At 34.5% G+C, this 19,510-nt stretch overlaps 1 protein-coding gene across 3 annotated transcripts in view; it reads left to right on the forward strand.

Annotated features, from left to right (window-relative positions):
* Nucleotides 1-19,510, forward strand: part of SBF2 (SET binding factor 2) — a 468,462-nt gene that overhangs the window by 208,131 nt on the left and 240,821 nt on the right. For all 3 annotated transcript variants that reach the window (XM_041730425.1, XM_041730423.1, XM_041730424.1), the window contains exon 4: nt 18,419-18,541. In XM_041730425.1, the coding sequence (XP_041586359.1) occupies nt 18,419-18,541 (123 nt within the window). The remainder of the gene's footprint in view (nt 1-18,418; nt 18,542-19,510) is intronic.

A 19,510-nucleotide genomic window follows, 5' to 3' on the forward strand; every position in this document is an offset into this window, starting at 1 on the left:
AACAGGTTCACCAGAATTCACTGTGGCTCTCCTCCCACAGCTCAGAATGGAGGAAACAGAAATGCCCATCTTCCAATCTTTTCTGAAAGAGTCCTATGTGCATGCTTTAAAAGCTCCTGCCTTAAGGTCAGGTGTCTAATTCAGCACATCTCTGGGGCTGTTACTGGAGACCAGGAAGGCTAGCAGGTGCCATCTCTGTGTTGTCTCTCTGGCTCACTTCACCAGTTTTCCCTTGGAAAGAACTTGTGCACATGTCTGGCACTTTATTATTTTTTTTAATTTTTATTTATTTATGATAGTCACAGAGACAGAGAGAGAGGCAGAGACACAGGCAGAGGGAGAAACAGGCTCCAAGCAGCGGGAGCCTGATGTGGGATTCTATCCCGGGTCTCCAGGATCGCGCCCTGGGCCAAAGGCAAGCGCCAAACCGCTGCGCCACCCAGGGATCCCATGTCTGGCACTTTAGATTTGCAGTTGCTGCCCAAAGAATGTACCCTTTTTAATCCCCTGGCTCTCGTGGCCAGGAAGGCTTAAGCTGTCATCTCCCACAGGACTTTAGAAAAGAAAGAAAGTTCTTAACTGGGCATCCTCACCCAGGAGCAGACAGAAACAGCCATCTTCAAGTCTTTTTTTTTTTTTTTTTTAAGATGTGTATTTGTGTACATTAAAAGCTGCTTTCTGAGGATCTGGCTTTTAATCACTCTGAATCTAGTTGTTAAGATCCTTCTCTTTAGGACACTGACAAGTCTTGGCACACCCTTAAATACCGGAATCACTAAGAATAAGGCAGTCTGACAATCACAAACATTTGTAAGATAGCCAAGAACTATGGCAAGAATGAATGATAAGGTTCATCCTCCTCCAAGAGGCCTCTTCTTCAAGAGTCCTTTTTATGTTTTATTCAATGCATAAAGACTAACAAAGAGAATCAAGGAAAATGAAGAAACAGGAATATGTTACAAATGAAAGACTAAAATTAAACCTCAGAAAAAGGAGAAATGGAGTTAAGAGATTTACCTGATGAAAAGTTCAAAATAATGGTTATAAAGATGCTCATTTAGCATAGGAGAAGAATGAATGAACAAGGTCAGAATTTTAACAAAAACAACTTAAGAAAGTACCAAATAAAAATCATAGAGATGAAGCATAGAATAACTGCACTGAAAAATACCAAAAGGGATTTAACAGCAGACTAGATGAAGGAGAAGAAAGGATTAGTGAACTTGAGGACAGGGCAGTGGAAATCACCCAATCAAAAGCGCAAAAAGAAGAAAGAATGAAATAGAGTGAAGATAGCTTTAAGGACTTATATGACAACATCAAGTAGACCAACGTTCATAATTTAGGTATTCCAGAAGGAGAAAAGAAAGAGAAAGGGTCAGAAAATTTATTTGAAAAAGTAATGACTGAAACCTTTCCTAACATGGGGAAGGAAACAAGACATTGAGATCCACGAAGTCCATGGAGTTCCAATAAAGATGAACCCAAAGAGAACACCACCAAGACACATTATAATTGAAGTGGCAAGAGTTAAGAACAAGCAGAGAATCTTAAAAGTAGAAGAGAAAAACAACTTGTTCATACATCTCCCATGCCTATGAGCACATTTCTCAGCAGAAACTTGGTGGGCCAGTAGGGAGTAGTAAGATAGATTCAATTAAGAATACTCGACTTGGCAAAGTTGTCCTTCAGAATTGAAGGAGACATAAACAGTTTTCCAGATAAACAAAAGCTAAAGGAGTTAATCACCACTAGATTGACCTTATAAGGATAAAGAGAGTTCTTTAAGCTGAAATGAAAGGACACTACTTAGTAACAGGAAAACATACTAAAGTATAAGTCTTACTTGTAAAAAATATCTAATGTTGTGAAGATATTGAGTTAATCAGTTACAAAGCCTAGTATGAAGGGATTTAAAGACAAAAGTAGTGGGGTGCCTGGGTGGCTCTGTTGAGTATCTAACTCTTGATTTTGGCTCAGGTCATGAACACAGGGTTGTGAGACCAAGCCCCACATTGGGCTCCATGCTCAGCTCCTTCTCTTTGTCTCCCTCTATTTCTCCTCTTTCTCTGTCAAGTAAGTAAGCAAATCTTTAAAAAAAAAAGGGCAGTAAGTAAGCAAATCTTTAAAAAGACAGAAGTAAGAAAAAAAAAGGACAGAAGTAGTAAAAATATAACTACAAAAACTTGTTAATGGGTATACAAGATTACAAGATAAAAAAGGTGTAAATTATGACAGCAAAAAAACATAAATTAGGTAAGGAAGGATTAAAAATGTAGAGCTTAGAATACTAAGTTGTTATTAACTTAAAATAGACTGTTATAAATATAAATTGTTTTATGCAAACTTCATGGTAACCATAAGGAAAAACCTATAGTAGATATAGAAAATATAAAGAGAATGGAATCCAAGCATGCCAGTAAAGAAAAATATCAAGTCACAAAAGAAGAGAGCAAGAGAGGAAGTAACAACAATTACAAAATATCCAGAAAACAAGGAACAAAATGGCATTAGTAAGTACAAACTGATCAATAATTACTTTAAAAATGTAGATAGATTAAATTCTCTAATCTGAAGACTAACAGTGGCTGAAAGGATTAAAAAGAATAAGATCCAACTAAATGGTACCTACCAGAGATTCACTTTAGCTTTCTGGATAGGCAGACTGAAAGTGAAGGGGTAGAAAAAATAGGCCCTGCAAATGGAAACTAACTAACTAACTAAGCTACTGTAGCTATACTTATATATACTGTAGCTATAAGTCAGACAAAATAGACTTTATTATTTTTTATTTTTTAAAAAATTTTTATTTATTTATCATAGTCACATGGAGAGAGAGAGAGAGAGGCAGAGACATAGGCAGAGGGAGAAGCAGGCTCCATGCACCGGAGCCCGACATGGGACTCGATCCTGGGTCTCCAGGATCGCGCCCTGGGCCGAAGGCAGGCGCCAAACCGCTGAGCCACCCAGGGATCCCCCTCTTGTCCCCTTTTAATAGGATATTCATTATTACGTGTTTTTTTCTGATGTCTCTCATCTTTAGATTCAGGTTATACATCAAGAGTTGGAATGCTATCAACATTTGAAATACTAAGTGTATTTCTTATAATGGTATCCATCTATTATGTTAATTGTGGTAACTTGATTGGGTGATTGCCAGATATTTCCATTCTATATTGCTGTATTTTGGCTTGGAACTAATAAGCAATCTGTGGGAAGACACTTTAAAACAATGCAAATATTTATTACTCATTAATCATGCCTCCCTAGATTTACCAGTTAGTGATGATTCTTGCCTGTGCCAATTTTTATTATGATGGTTGCAAAATGATTATTTCCCACCTCCCTACCTTTACAAGTCAGTAGTTGACATTTTACTATAAGCAAGAAAGAGCTTTCCTGTGTCTTGTCTATCTGAGCTATATACTTATTTATTTCACTTTCTTTTTTCTTTAGTACTATGTAATTAATGGTTTTCATGCATAAATAGTCCTAGGTTTGTGCCCTTTAGGTTGGTTCATGTATTCTTTTGTTAAGGCCCTACCATTTTTAAAAGCATTTTTGAAACTTTTTGTCATAATACGTGATCCAGGATCATCTTATTCCTTCCTTACCCTTGGCCTTGAAATCAACCATTTTTCCAAGCATCCTTGGCTTATTTGAGTGGAGAATAATATTAGAAACCAAGATGTAGGTTCTTGTGTATGTGGAATCAATGTTTAAAAACTTTTTTTTTCTTTTAAGCTCAGATATTTGCCCATTTTCCATTTTAAGTGGACCAAAATTATGATTTACTTAGTTCTTATAATCAACTTACAGAAGGTTAGATTCTGCTTCTAAAAGTTTTTCCAAGATTTTGAAAATGAAAATAAGCTGTAAGAGTTCTGGCTCCTATAGAATTGCACTGAGGTAGTTAGGTACTCACCAGAATTATATGATAGCTTTTCTGTGCTCATAACAGAAAGTTAATATTTTTTGGAATTGGCCCTCCAAAATGGCACAATGAGGTAGAATTTGAGAAAATAATATTAAAACTTAGATGATATTCCTTTCTAGGTCATCATCAGTGTTTTTCCCATTTTTGGTGTGAAGTTATTCTTTTTTTAAAAATGTGTTTTTCTTTTATTTCTGGATCATATCATCAGTTCAAAAATAGATCTTCTTATTTCTCATTTGGTGTGAATTACTTCATACCAAATATACTATGACACATTATTTGGAAGCCTGAAGAGGAGGAACTTAGGGACACAAACCATCCAAAGTATGATTGTGCAACTATAAAAATGTTGGCTCTTACCTTTCCAGGATACAGTAACACTGTCAGTAATCACAAGCAAAATCTTTGCATTAAACTTCTGAAAGCATGTTCCCAAAATTATTCAACTAGACAAAATGATTGTAAATTTCTTTGTATGTAATGAGTAAAACATGATTGATGTAAGGTTGCTTTTTATGGCCTATCTAAAAAATGATAGACCTGTCTAAATTTGTATTTAGTTGTATCTTTTTAATGTCTTTTTAATGTGTTTTTAAGTGTGTTTTTGAACCAATAATAATGATGCAATTCACAGTAAAGACTTTGGTATGTCAGCAAATAAATGGTCAAAGGATGGGAGGGGGAAATGATTCAAAGTAAGATGAGGAATAAAGAAACAGGTACATAGAAGGAATAAGATATGTTTCTTCATCTCAAATGGCTTAAACTCTGGTGTGAGAGGGACGCCTGAGTGGCTCAGTGGTTGAGCATCTGTCTTTGGCTCAGGGTGTGATCCTGGGATCTGGGATCAAGTCCCACACCCGGCTCCCTGCATTGGAGCCTGCTTCTCCCTCTGCCTGTGTCTCTGCCTCTCTCTCTCTGTCTCTCATGAGTAAATAAATAAAATCTTTAAAAAAAATCTAGTGTGAGAGGCAAAACCAAAATTTAAGTATAAAGATACTCATAAGTATATATGCTAAGTACCAGTTCAGTGATTAAGTTAATAACTAAAGACAGGGCAGTGAGATTAAGTCTTAACAGAGTTTAAAGGACTCAGTGGCCATTTAAAAAAACAAGAGCTAAAGAAAGCTTAGAGTAAAAGAAATAGAAATAGAAAGGAAATAGCTTTTTACCAGGACTGCAAAAAGCTTATGGATAGAAAAAAAGATTACTGTGTTCATGATACATTGAAGGCTGATCAGTGTTCCAGGCACTGTGCTAAAAGTTTTATAGCACTTTTATTTAATTCACAGGTAGCTTATTTTACTTTATTCTCTCAATAACAGCCCTTGGTAAGTTTTAACATTCCTATTTTATGGATGAGGCTAAAAGACTAACCCAGGGACATTCAGGTACTAAGTCAAAAAGCTTGAATTTGTCTGTCTCCAAAGACCAAATATCAATATCAAATACTAAAATATACATTACAAGGCTACAGAAATTATATCAATGTGTTACTGGTTCAAGAAAAATTGTCAAAAGTAAGACTGTAATTGGTCTTACTTATCAATATTTGACAATGGAAACATTACACATCAATGGAATCTGTGCATCTTAACAAGTATATTTAAATAGTTATTGCACTTTGTGAGAAAAAATAAATTTAAATGCTCATAGTAAAATACAATTCCAAATGATTGAGCAATTTATCTGGAAAAAATGAAGTAATAAAAATGAATTTCTAAACTGATCTCTTGTTGGGGAAACTTGGAGCAGTGTAGGGAATCACAAAACATTTGGTAGAATTATCTGTAGAATAGCCTAGTCATTTTTTCTTTGTTTCTCTTTTTCCCTCCTTGATTATCAAACACTAAGTTGTGCTCATTATAGAAGATTTAGAATGTATTGGGAAAAAAGTAAAAGAATAGAAAAAAAATGGATGTATTTTGTTTCAATAATAAGGGTTTTTTTAAAAACTAAAACTCTAATGTCTACATACTAATTGACCATATGGATATAATATATTTAAGCCATCTCCTAAAGGACGTTTAATTCCCTTCTTATCAATATTACGAATATTAGGATATTAAGTGTTGAATATCTCTTTGGAATAATTTTGATTCCATCAAGGAAGGTTTTATCAGTAATTACCTCACTGAACTAGAAATCATAAATAGAGAAGAGTGAGAATTGGGCTTCCTGGTAATACAGTCAACATTATACTTTGTTTTTAAATACTTTGTTTTTTAAGTAATCACCACACCCAGTATGGAGCTCCAACTGACAACCCCAAGATCAAGAAGCACACACTCCACCTACTGAGCCAGCCAGGTACTCCACAATCAACATTATACATGATGGTATCCTAGAGACTAATCCTCAGACCTTAATCAACAAATGAGTCTAATGAAAACTAGCATAGGGTAACATAATTCAGACAGAGATAAAAATTGGGGGACATATATCCTGAGTTTATTCTAAAGTTTGATAATTTTCAGCATATGTAAATATCCATATAGGGCTCTCTTTATAGTAGAAATGGTGAAGATTATGCTTTTTGTCAAATGTCTTTTCTCCATTGTCTTCCCTTTCCTGTTTAATGGGCAGAATGCTGTATCTTAACAGTCCGCTGTAGGGAAAACATTTCATTGAATTAGTGATGACCAGGGATCCCTGGGTGGCTCAGTAGTTTAGCGCCTGCCTTCAGCCCAGGGCATGATCCTGGGGTCCCGGGATTGAATCCACATCGGGCTCCCAGCATGGAGCCTGCTTCTCCCTCTGCCTGTGTCTCTGCCTCTTGCTCTCTCTGTGTCTCTCATGAATAAATAAATAAAATCTAAAAAAAAAACAAAAAAGAATTAGTGATGACCAGTTAGTATTATATTCTTAAAATGCTGAGACATTAAAACAACAGGAGAAAATTTGAGAACAGGCTCCCAAAGTCCTTCAATATCAAATGTCTTTTCTTAAATTTCAACAGTTTTATACTAAGAAGTGCTGCAGCAAGAACTGTATGTTGTTATTACTATTTCATTTAAATGCAAGAATTATTACATGCAGCTATACTTAATGGAAAAAAGTATAAACATCTTTCTAGATTTATAGTTCGGCTTTTCATATGTTGTCTCTTCTAAACAGTTTCTTTGAACTAATACCTATGTTTTATAAAGTCTGTATATGAGTTCAAGACAGTGGAAAGAGAACTAGACCAAGAGTTAGAAGATTTGACTTATTAATCCTCATTTTATGTTGAATGAACAGTATATCATAGCAAGTAATTTCATATCTCCGGGCATGAGACTCTTTGTATGTAAAATGAAGTAGAGACTTCTTGTACTATATTACTTTTATTATTCTATCATGTTAACTACATCTGATTTTATACTTAAAAAAAAAAGATTTATTCACCTTAGAGAGAGAGAGGGAGCACGTGAAAAAAAAAGATTTATTCACCTTAGAGAGAGAGAGGGAGCACGTGACTATGAGTAGAATGAGGGGCAGAGGAAAAGAATCTCAGGTAGACTTCCCACTGAGCAGGGACCCCAATGCAGGCTCAGTCTCATGACTCTGAGATCATGACCTGAGCTGAAATCAAAAGTCCAGTGCTTAACTGACTGAGCCACCCAGCACACCAACACTTTTTTTTAAAAAGTTTTATTTTTTAAGTAATCTCTACGCCCAATGTGGGACTCAAACTTAACTACCCTGAGATAAAGAGTCAGAGATCAAGAGTCTTCTGACTGAGCCAGCCTGGCACCCCTAACTACATCTGATTTTATTATTTTTTTGTTTTTGTTTTTTTTAAATTTTTATTTATTTATTATAGTCACAGAGAGAGAGAGAGAGAGAGGCAGAGACACAGGCAGAGGGAGAAGCAGGCTCCATGCACCGGGAGCCCGACGTGGGACTCGATCCCGGGTCTCCAGGATCGCGCCCCGGGCCAAAGGCAGGCGCCAAACCGCTGCGCCACCCAGGGATCCCTACATCTGATTTTAAAGATAGATTTTAATTTTGCTCATAGTAGATACAAGCTTTCTATCCAAACTGTGATCCACAGAATACTATTCTTACTCATCTGAATAAGGCCAACTTTTTAGACCAATAGGTCTAATATGACCAAATGTCCTATGTCTTTATGGAATGTTTCAGTATGCCATGTTACATGGTCACTCAAGTATCAACATCTATTCTTTAAGAAAATAAAGCCGAAATCTTGAATCTTAGTCCAAGCCCAGCATATAAACTTCTAAATTAGGGATTCCAAGGAAGTACATTTTATTTACATTACACTTAAACTATGAATTTTTTTTGACTATGAACTTAAAAACTTAAGTTCTGTGATCTTGTAACTCACCAAATATAATTTTTTATCTAAAAACTAATTTAATATTTTGGTTTCTTCATCTAAAAATTAATATTTTATTATTTCTAATCTTTTTCACCAATTTCAACACATAGCAGAAAAGAACTTTCAAAAGAGTCCGTTGACTTTGGTCGTTCACAAAATAATATTATTGAATTTATGAGAATCTAATTTTGAGTTGGTTAACCTTGTTAGAAAGAAATAAGTTTACCTGCAGTTTCCCTATCTCATAAAAAAGTTTGTACTCATTTCTTTTTCTTTAGAGAAAGGAATTAGCTTAATAGTATTTCTCATAATGTTAACATTTGAAGTCAGCTTTAGATTTTCTTAATAATTTTATAAGATACACCAAAGAGGGCAGCCCGGGTGGCTCAGTGGTTTAGCGCCGCCTTCAGCCCAGACCTGATCCTGGAGACCCGGGATCGAGTCCCACGTCGGTCTCCTTGCATGGAGCCTGCTTCTCCCTCTGCCTATGTCTCTACCTCTCTCTCTGTGTCTCTCATGAATAAATAAATAAAAAAATCTTAAAAAAAAAAAGATACACCAAAGAATTCCTGAGTACTAACAATTGATTTGAATTAATTATGTTTTGGAGATAAAGGATGAGAAACATAGTGCCAGTGACCATATTCTTCAGTTTATGATGATTAATTTATTAACCGTGATTTATTCACTGCATATTAACTGGAGGGTAAAAGGTGTTTAAAAAAAGATATGCAATAAGAATTACTGAAATAAAAGATGCCAAAAATTAAAGCTTCTACAAATTATCATTGTTATGCTTTTTATATTAAAAAGAATGTTACAAATTATCTACTAATAATGTGAACATAGGCAACAAAGTTTAGTTAAGTACGCCTACCATAAAAATTTAGTGTTTAGCTCATATTTTTAAAAGGTATATAAGGGTTAAAATTAGGAAAATGGAAATAAGCAGGATAGATATATAGTAAAATTCAAACTGGTCAAGTACATAGCATACCACCTTTTTCTAAACTTGACCTCTTTAGATGCTTTGATTTGTTGGATTTCTTCTTTTCCTATTCCCTTTCCTTCTGACTGTTCTATTTTCCTTTAAGTTCCAGCTCACTGCTGTGGGCCTCCCTGAATTCCCTTCTCAGAGTTTCTCAAGCACTTTAAATATGAACTTCAAAATGTTGCAATATTGTTCTGCATTTATTGCTGTTATTTCACCTGTGTTGGTTTTAGCTCGTAAGCTAGATTATAAATTTCCTGACACAAAGAATTGCACTTTATCCTTCTGTGACACCTGCTATGTGGCCAGCCATTTAGTAAGTGTTTAATAAATAAACACATATTGATACATTATTATTTACCTTTTAAAACTTTAAACTTTTTGTTATAAAGATAGTACAAGAGTAAACATTTTAGCAAATTATTTTTCACTAGATATGTGTGTGCTTTTATGTCATAAATGTCAACCATAATCCCATGACCCAAAGACAAATGCTAAGAAAAATACAAATTTTTTGGAATATAATTTCCCAGGCCTTTTCTCCTCCATATTAAAAATGTATACATATTTAACATTTCTACTGTTTACTAGTTTTTAAACTTGTTGTATTTAGTATATTCCTGTGTCATATTTGTGATAAGTTTTAAATTGTTTTTATAGCCATTTTTAAAAAATTGAGACATAATTGACTTTATAGCGATTAAGTATAAACAGAGCTTTAGCTTCTTGCTTTCCTGTTCTAATAATGGAAAAACAGTGATTGAAAGAGGAATGGAACTTGTACTTATTGAGCTTTTAAAATATGCAAGACATATTGCTTCCTGATTATTCCCCATTCCTTTCTTCCATCTCCAGCCCCAAATTGTATCCTTTTTAGTTTTCTAACCTCAGTAAATACCATTACTGTCCATCCATGTTTTCAAACAAAAAACCTAGAGTTACCACTTATCTCCCCTTTTTTCATCCTTCACATTCTAGCCATCATCAAATCCTGTCAATTCTACTTCCAGATTGAATCCTTAATCACTACTTTTCTTCTGTCTCCCATTCTACTCTACTATATATCTTGCCTAAATCACCAGACTTCTAAAAATGACTTCCTATTTCTACTTTTGCAAACTATTCTACATTCAACATTAGAGTGATTTTTTTCTTTTCTTTTCTTTTTTTTTTTTTAATTCATGATAGTCACACACAGAGAGAGAGAGAGAGGCAGAGACACAGGCAGAGGGAGAAGCAGGCTCTATGCAGGGATCCCGATGTGGGACTTGATCCTGGAACTCCCGGATCATGCTCTGAGCCAAAGGCAGATTCTCAACCACTGAGCCACCCAGGTGTCCCAAGAGTGATTTTTTTCAAAGCAGAATTGAGATTACCCTCCTTGCTTAAAACTCTTCAACAAACAATTTAATAAAAAATGCACAGAGTGGGGCTCCTGGGTAGCTCAGTTCGGTTAAGTTGCTCTGACTCTTGGTTTCTGCTCAGGTCATGAACTCAGGGTCCTGGGATTGAGCCCTGCACTGGCTCTATGCTTAGCAGGGAGTCTGGTTCAGGATTCTCTCTCTCCCTCTGTACCCCAACCTCCCCCGCTCGTTCTCTGTCTCCAAATAAATAAATCTTCAAAAAGAAAAAAATGCCCAGAGGACCTAAATAGGCCTTTTCCCAAAGAAGACATATAGTTGGCTAACAGACACATGAAAAGATGCTCAACATTGCTCATCACCAGGGAAATGCAAATCAAGACCATAATGAGAAATATCACCTTATACTTCTCAGAAGGTTAAAATAAAAAAGACAAGAAATAACACATGTTGGTGAGGATATAGACAAAAGGGAATCTTTGTGCACAATTAGTAGGAATGTAAACTGGTACAGCCACTATGAAAAATAGTATGGAGATCTCTCAAAAAATTAAAAATAAAAATACCATATGCTTCAAAAATTCCATTACTGGTATTTACCCAAAGAAATTGAAAACACTAATTTGAAAAGATATATCCATCTTTATTTTTGCTGCCAAGATTTGGAAGCAACCTATGTGTACATTTTTTAGGAAGAGGCATTTAAAAGTAAACCTCAAAAAAAAAAATTAAAAGTAAACCTCAGGGGATCCCTGGGTGGCTCAGCGGTAGTGCCTGCCTTCGGCCCAGGGCATGATCCTGGAGTCCCGGGAGTGAGTCCCACATCGGGCTCCCTGCATGGATACTGCTTCTCCCTCTGCCTGTGTCTCTGCCTTTCTCTCTCTGTGTCTCTCATGAATAAATAAATAAAATCTTAAAAAAAAAAAAAAGTAAACCCCAGACACCATATTTTACCTATAGATATTTTAGTATGTGTCTCTAACTGATAAGGACGTTTTTACTTATCAATCTAGAATTATAATATTTAACAAAATTAATTATGATTTTGAATAGTGCCTTAATATCATCTGGTATCCAATTTAGTGTATCAAAAATGTCTGAGTTTATTTACATCAGAATCCAAATAAGTTATACACATTGTAATGTTGATATTTCTTAAATTTCTTCTGTTACAGCCCCACTTTCAGGAGTGGTGGAGAAACCGAGTCATTTGTCTTATGGAATGTCCTACATTCTAGATTTGGCTATTAATTCCTTATATTTTTATTTAATTTGTACCTGTGTTTGGTTTATTTTCCATAAAGTGATAATTAGAACTAGAGGCTTGATTAGATTCATATTCAGGTTTTAAAGTAAGACTACTTCAAAGATTGTGCAGTACTTCCTATTTTATCATATCAAGAGGAGCTTAGTTTTTGGTTGCTCTTTTTTTTTTTTTTTAAGATTTTATTTATTTATTCATGAGAGAGAGAGAGAGAGGCAGAGACACAGGCAGAGGGAGAAGCAGGCTCCATGCAGGAAGCCCGATGTGGGACTCCATCCCAGGTTTCCAGGATCACGCCCTGGGCTGAAGGTGGCGCTAAACCGCTGAGCCACCTGGGCTGCTCTGGTTGCTCTATTTTTAATAATGTTAAGATCGATTTGTGGGTTTGGGGTAACGCCATTCTTCACTTAATTGTTTTTGTATCTGTTGATGATCATTGCCTAAATACATTATTTCAGTAGGAATTGCAAAAAGGTATTTCCTCATTCTGTTCCTTATGTATTTATAAACTGAATGAAATTCATCTATAAAATAGAGCTTTTACAACTACACTTAGATAGAAAAGAATAATTATTCCTTTTTTAAAAAATGTTCAGAATAGTAGATTAGAACCCAAACCATTGTCACTAGTGACAACTTAAAAAAAATTGTCATTATGAATGAATGGATTTTTGTGTTTGAGGAGTTTGAATCAACTAATTTTTATTCATTTTGATCCTGTTGTTCTTCGACACAGTAAGATGAATAGGCTCATTTTGTACACTTTTCTGACCCAGATATAGAATGTCATTTTTCCAAGGAGTTCTGGTTTTCTTTACTGGGAAATAGTATTTAATAGCATTTTTTTGTATAAATGAATTAATACCAATAGTATAGTATAGAGTATATGTTAGTTATTGTTATTTTCTTTTATATTTTCATCTTAATTTGTCCTGAGCAGTGATTCTCAAAGTGTGATCCCTGAACCAGCAGTATCAACATCATTGGGGAACTTGTTAGAAAAGTAAATTCCCACCTCAGACCTACTGAATCAGAAACATTAGGAATTGGACTCAGAAATCTGATATAAAAGCCTTGTATGGTTTGATGAACACTGAAGTTTGAAAACCATTGATCAAGAGTAGCAGTCCCTAACAAATTTAGTGAGAAAGGACCACAAGTATGCTAAATATTTTCCTGGAGTAGCTATGTGGAAACCTAGCTCCCAGCAGCCTTGTCTGTTTTCTAATCTTCAAATCTTATCTTACTTTATGAAATATGAGAATTGATGAAAGATATCAACTAGAATATTTATGAAATAAGTATTCTGTTTACCAAAGGATATAAAACCTATGAACATAAATGCACTTCAATTTCACACATTTTGTGTTTTGAGATAGATGATAACCCTTTCCCAGTGTTTGTCCCATAGGGCACTAGATCCTCTAAATGTTCTATAATAAAGAGATTTCATTGGTCCAGTAAGTTTGAGAAATATTTTATATCTCCTTTACTTGGCATTGCACAAATAATATTTGCATATCAAGTCTGAGAAACCCTGCAATAAAGAAGACTATTTAACTTGACTTTACCTTAATGTTTCCAAAATTCTTTGATTAGAAGACCTTTTTGCTAAGTAGTGTTTATTAGCTTTCAGCAGAAAACTCTTTGGGAAATGCTGCCTTAGTATATCTTAACAGAATAAGAACTTACAGACTATGTACCACTTAAACATAGGAAGCTTACTGGGTGAAAATATAGTAGCTCTACAAATGAATTTGTTCTACCTTCAGAATACTATAGAACCCAGAAGCTATTGAAGAGGGAAAATATCTGGATATTCTCTTTCCTAAAGGTAAATTCAGTTCTTAACTGAAGACTGTTGGCCCTGATTTGTCTGAAGACTTGTTATCCTAATATGTGTATTTCTCATGTGGTCATTATTTTCCAGACCAATGCAAGGCAAAACCAGGTTTTATCATGTGGACATGTCAACATCATTAACAGATTATTTGGCAAGAAATGAAGTAGTGGGCAGCCCCGGTGGCACAGCGGTTTAGCGCTGCCTGCAGCCCGGGGTGTGATCCTAGAGACTGGGGATCAAGTCCCACATTGGGCTTCCTGCATGGAGCCTGTTTCTCCCTCTGCCTGTGTCTCTGCCTCTCTCTCTCTGAATAAATAAATAAAAAATCTAAAAAAAAAAAAAAAGAAATGAAGTAGCTTTTCAGGGGGATTTATAGACCTTACAGAATTTTGCAACTACTTAGACTCCTTTATTTGCAATTTTGGAAAGTTTTAAAGTCCTTAAATTGCATAACTGAGGCAATTTTATATAGTGATACACTGTAATAAATTGCTTATATTTCAAAAAGGGAATGTAGTAGAACTGGTAATTTTTTACTTCTGTGATTACTTTTATCCTCTTTTTTTTTTTTAAAGATTTTATTTATTTTTTTATTTGAGAAAGGAAGAGAGAGCATGAGTGGAGGGGAGGGGCAGAGGAAGAGGGAGAAGCAGACTCCATCCCAGGATCCTGGGATTGTGACCTGAGCCGAAGGCAGAGGCTTAACCGACTGAGCCACTCAGGCCACCCTGGGTTTGGGTTCTAATCTACTATTCTGAACATTTTTAAAAAAAGGAATAATTATTCTTTTCTATCTAAGTGTAGTTGTAAAAGCTCTATTTTATAGATGAATTTCATTCAGTTTATAAATACATAAGGAACAGAATGAGGAAATACCTTTTTGCAATTCCTACTGAAATTCCTCCCCTTATCTTCCTTTTTAACTGGGATGTTTAAAGAAATACTGAAAGAAGAGTTTTAGTGTGAAAGAGTGTTGTTGAAAAATGAGCTGACACAGAGATGATATTGGATTCAACAGTTTTTTTCAAGGTAAGAGATAGGAATCCAGCATCAAGTATGCAACAAAGATGAAGTTGACATATTCAACCTGTGTAACAGGATGGACTTCATGAATATTATGCCTATGGAGTCAGCCCATAAAAATCAGTAATCTAAGAATTCTTAGCATTTTTGTCTCAGGATATGTTTAAAGTGCAATAGAGTTTTTGGGGCAGATTGATATAGTGAGTACTAATTTATCCCATATCATGGAAGCACAGAGACTGTGACCTACATAGAAGGTAAACTACATGGAAGCCGAGAATCCCACTAGCACATGTAGTCCATAATAATAACAGGTAGGAAAAAAAAATCTATAAATGGGCAAGTTGTGGCACATGCTTGTGATAGGTGCAAGAGATAAGGTGACCTTGTAAGACAATTCAATAGAGTGTTTAAGATAAATTTATATCTTTATAAAAGATAGATTTGTATCTTTAATGGGACCTTCTAGAATTAGGAATAATCTTAGGTTAATAAAAAGGTTGCAGATATTGTTTGGTGAGATAAATATGTGAAATTTTTCTGATATAAAATATTAAATTTCAAAGCATTATTATAACACCTATTACATTCATAGTCCGTTTTGAATTTCCTGCTTATTTTTAAGCTTCTCATATCTTTTCAATATGTGAGAATCTATATTATAAAATACGAACCAAATACGACCAGTATCATCATGTAATTGTTACACAAAAGCTATTTTAGTAGGTAGAGAGAAGAGGCAGTATTCCCTTAAAGGATAAATTATTTATAGAAAAATTTTATTCAAAAATACCACATTACTGTGTCCTGGAACAAACCTTATTTTATTTTATTTTATTTTATTTTATTTTATTTTATTTTATATTTTAATTTTTTTTCAAGCACACGAGGGTTTATTAGCAAGCTCGAGCTTGGGTCCATGTATACCTGACACAGTGGAGCAGGGACTTGGACCCAAACCTTATTTTAAACAACAGTTTTTGGATTATAAAAAAATTTTATCATAAAACTACATTCTGCTTCGAATAGAGGAGTATGAATTTTCTTTAAGTTTGTGACATTTTATTCTTGTAGGAGAGCTATTGGAATTAAGAATAATGTCTTATGATTTATAGTACATTTATGAAGTAAAAGCCTCTGTAATAAGAAGTCATGTAAAGATGCACGGAATTGTTTTTACTTAATACTGATTTACATTATATTTGGCCCTTTTTGTTGTTGTTAATTACTGTTTCATTTAGTGAATGTTTAAAGAATAGCTTTAAGAAATGACCAATGCATTGTATTTTGTGTTTTGGTCAAAGTAGGTTAATAGTCATTTATTTGAAATGGTTATCTACTTAGTCAAGTTGGCTTCTAATGGTACTCTAGGGCATTTTTCACAGTCTCATAAAATGGATAGCTTTATCTCTTTGAGGAATTTTAGTCATTCTTTTGTCATTTCAGATTTGTTAGTAATCTATGAAGAATATGATTCATTATGTGTGGAAATCTTTGGCAAATTCATATTCATCACATTTTTATTATTTCTAAGGATTTCAAAAACCAACATTTTAGCTTTTGCTTTGTAACAAATGAAAATCTTTCAAGAGCATAGGGACCTTATGACACATATAAAAGTAAACAGATAGTTCCCTTCGGATATGTGCATTCCATAGACATCTAATACTTGGTTATATTTCACTGTACTAGAAAATATGTGAGCGCCAAAGGAGATAGAAAATACAGTTTTTGGCATCTATTAGTGGGGGAAAAAAAGACATCCTTAGTAAAATACCCAGGAAACAATTCCAAGAAAGTTCATTCCTGCATGTATGTAGTAAACAAATATTCAGAAAGTATCAACTATGTGCCCAGCTCTTGTATTATTAACTGGGAAATTACCAATGAACAAGACAGAAATCCTGGTCTTTATGAGCGTATTCTAACGGAAGAGACAGACAAACAAAAAACAAGATAAGTGAAATGAGTAGTATGGTGGATGGAACTAGTGCCATGGAGAAAAATGAAGCAAGGAAAGAGGATAGAGAATGTTAGGAATTGTAGTTTTGATTAGGGTGCCAGTGAAGGCTTAACAGCAGAAGTCACTTGAATGAAGACCTAACAGAGATGAGGGAATTTATCATTAGAATATCTGTGAAAAGAATATTCTAGGGATAGGAATAACAAACAGTGCTTAAAGACCCTTAGCTGGGAGCTTGCCCCACACATTTGAGAGCAACAAGCAAGTAAAGTGGGGCTAAAGAGGAATGTAAGAGACTGCAGGAGGCTGTTAAAATAATCCAGACAAGCAATGATAGTGGCCCATAGTATTGTGGTAAGAGTGGTCATGGTAAGTAATCAGAATTTGCTGACAATTTGGATAGGGGATATGAAAGAGAGGCATCAGGGTGTTTGATTTGCCAAATGGAAACATAGGATTTCCATTAATTGAGATTGAAAATACTGTAGGAGGAATGGAGTTCAAGGATAAAGACTGGAGCTATGTTTTGGACATGTTTAAGATAACTGTTAGTCATCTAGGTGGAGATGTCAAGCACGTAATTGGATATAGCATTTTGTGGCATTTTGGGGAGAGATTTGATGGGAGAAATGAGTTTGAGGACATATGATATGTTGGTGAACCGTGCTGAGAAGTAAGACTAGGAGAAAAATCAGTAAAGGAAAGGCTTCAGGAAACAAGATAGACTTTTGAGCTGGAACTTTTATTAATGGAAAAGAAAGAGGAGAGGATTCTAGTTAGGGAAAATGTCCAGCATCTTGGAAGATTGTCTAGGAATAAATCTGAATGCTTTACTGTTTTGTCTTTTTTTTTTTCCTCACCTTAAAAGTTTTATAGAGTATCATAAAATATTACGGAACAACAGATGCACAGGGAATATTTGTTGACATATAAATGGGAATAATAGTTTTCAGAGTTTATTTAATTAACCAGTATTTTTAGTAATTGAAATGTAAGGTGTCTTTTATTGTAGATGTTTTTACCGTGCTAAAAAATACATAAGATTTACCATTTTAACAATTATTAAGTGTAGAGTTGAATGGAACTAAGTATATTCTGAAAGTTAGTTTTTGTGTATAAAGATATTTTCTCTCTCAAAAAATCAACATTGTTGCTTATGAGCAAAAGGAATTTCAAGCTGATTGGGCTTTATTTCTAAGATTGGGCATTGCACAAGCCTTAGAATCCTAAATGATTGTCATTTTTGTTTGAAATATTGGGACCACTAGAAAAACAAGAATGAAAATTACTGCCTAATTACTTCTAAAACAGATCTTTTCTTTTCTTAAAAACTGACTTTCCTTTAAGTGAGTGTCATTTTTAGTTGTTCAGATCATATTTAAAATAATTTGAATGTATCTTCTTTACCTTTGATTACTAGTACTTTCTCAGAAATCAAATGCTCCCAGAAAGTTGTGGTATATATCTGCAGTATAACCAACTTTTCAAAAGTGAAATAAGCATGACTTCATTTGTAATTTCTTTGCCTACTTACTTGCTTTTTAGATTCCTGTCAAAGTATGTATTTTAGTTTGAGTTTTGTAAATTATAAAGTATATTATATAATTATTTTTGTATTTTGTAAATTATATGAAAATGTGTATGTCTATTTTGTGTAAGTTATAAGCCTTGAAAATTCTGTCTGTTGATTACAGTGCATCTTTTTCTAGGGAACAAAGAAGGAAGAGATTGAAGGTGAAGTGGAAGTGTCTGGTTTAATTCAGCCTGCAGAAGTGTTTGCTCCCAAAAGCCTGGTGTTGGTATCCAGATTAGATTATCCAGAAATTTTTAGGGTAAAGAACTCATAGTTGTCATTATTGATTTGTATTATTGTGTGAATCTATTTTGAGTGAACCATGGTAACAAGATTTTGTATTTAAAATGTCTTTTAATTGATTTAGGGATTCATCAATAAAATAAATTTAGTGTGAACTGAAAAAAAATGTGTTCATGTTGGATGAAATAAATCTGTAAGTTAATTTGTGAATATTTAAACTTAAAGGATGTAGTGTTTGCTTTAAAATAGATCCCATGGCTACTGACCCCCAAATTTATGAATCTATAAGAAATTATATGATTGCCTGTAGCAGATTTAAAATGCCTCAGTAACATAACAACTTTGTATTTTTTTTAAGATTTTATTTATTGATTTGACAGAGAGAGAACGAACATAAGCAGGGAGAACAGCAGAGGGAGAGGGAGAAGCAGGCTCCCTGCTTTTTCCCAGGACCGTGGGATCATGACCCAAGCTGAAGGCAGATGCTAAACTGATTGAGCCACCCAGGCACCCCAACATTGTGTGTTTTTATTAATTCTCTTTTGAGAAATCCAGGCTAAGTAAACAGAACGGATATTTGCAATTTCAGATAGTTCTAACTGTCAACATACCTTTAAAATAGCTTACTTCCTGGGATGCCTGGGTGGCTCAGTGGTTGAGCGGCTGCCTTCGGCCCAGGGCGTTATCCCAGAGTCCTGGGATCAAGTCCCACATTGGGCTCCCTGCATGGAGTCTGCTTCTCTCTCTGCCTATGTCTATGCCTCTGTCTTTGTCTCTCATGAATAAATAAATAAAATCTTAAAAAATATATTGTTTACATCTAGATATTTTCCTTTTTGAGACATGTAGAATTTTCAAATGCAAGGAAAAAATATTATTTAGTTATAAATACATTTAAGCTTTGAAAGAAGAGGGCTTGTTTTTCTTATTTCAGTTGCTACCTTTAGTAATAGTAATGTTGATTATTGTCCAAAATCACAGATCT

The sequence above is a fragment of the Vulpes lagopus genome, chromosome 15, assembly GCF_018345385.1.
Source record: "Vulpes lagopus strain Blue_001 chromosome 15, ASM1834538v1, whole genome shotgun sequence".
NCBI classification, from domain to species: Eukaryota; Metazoa; Chordata; class Mammalia; order Carnivora; family Canidae; genus Vulpes; species Vulpes lagopus.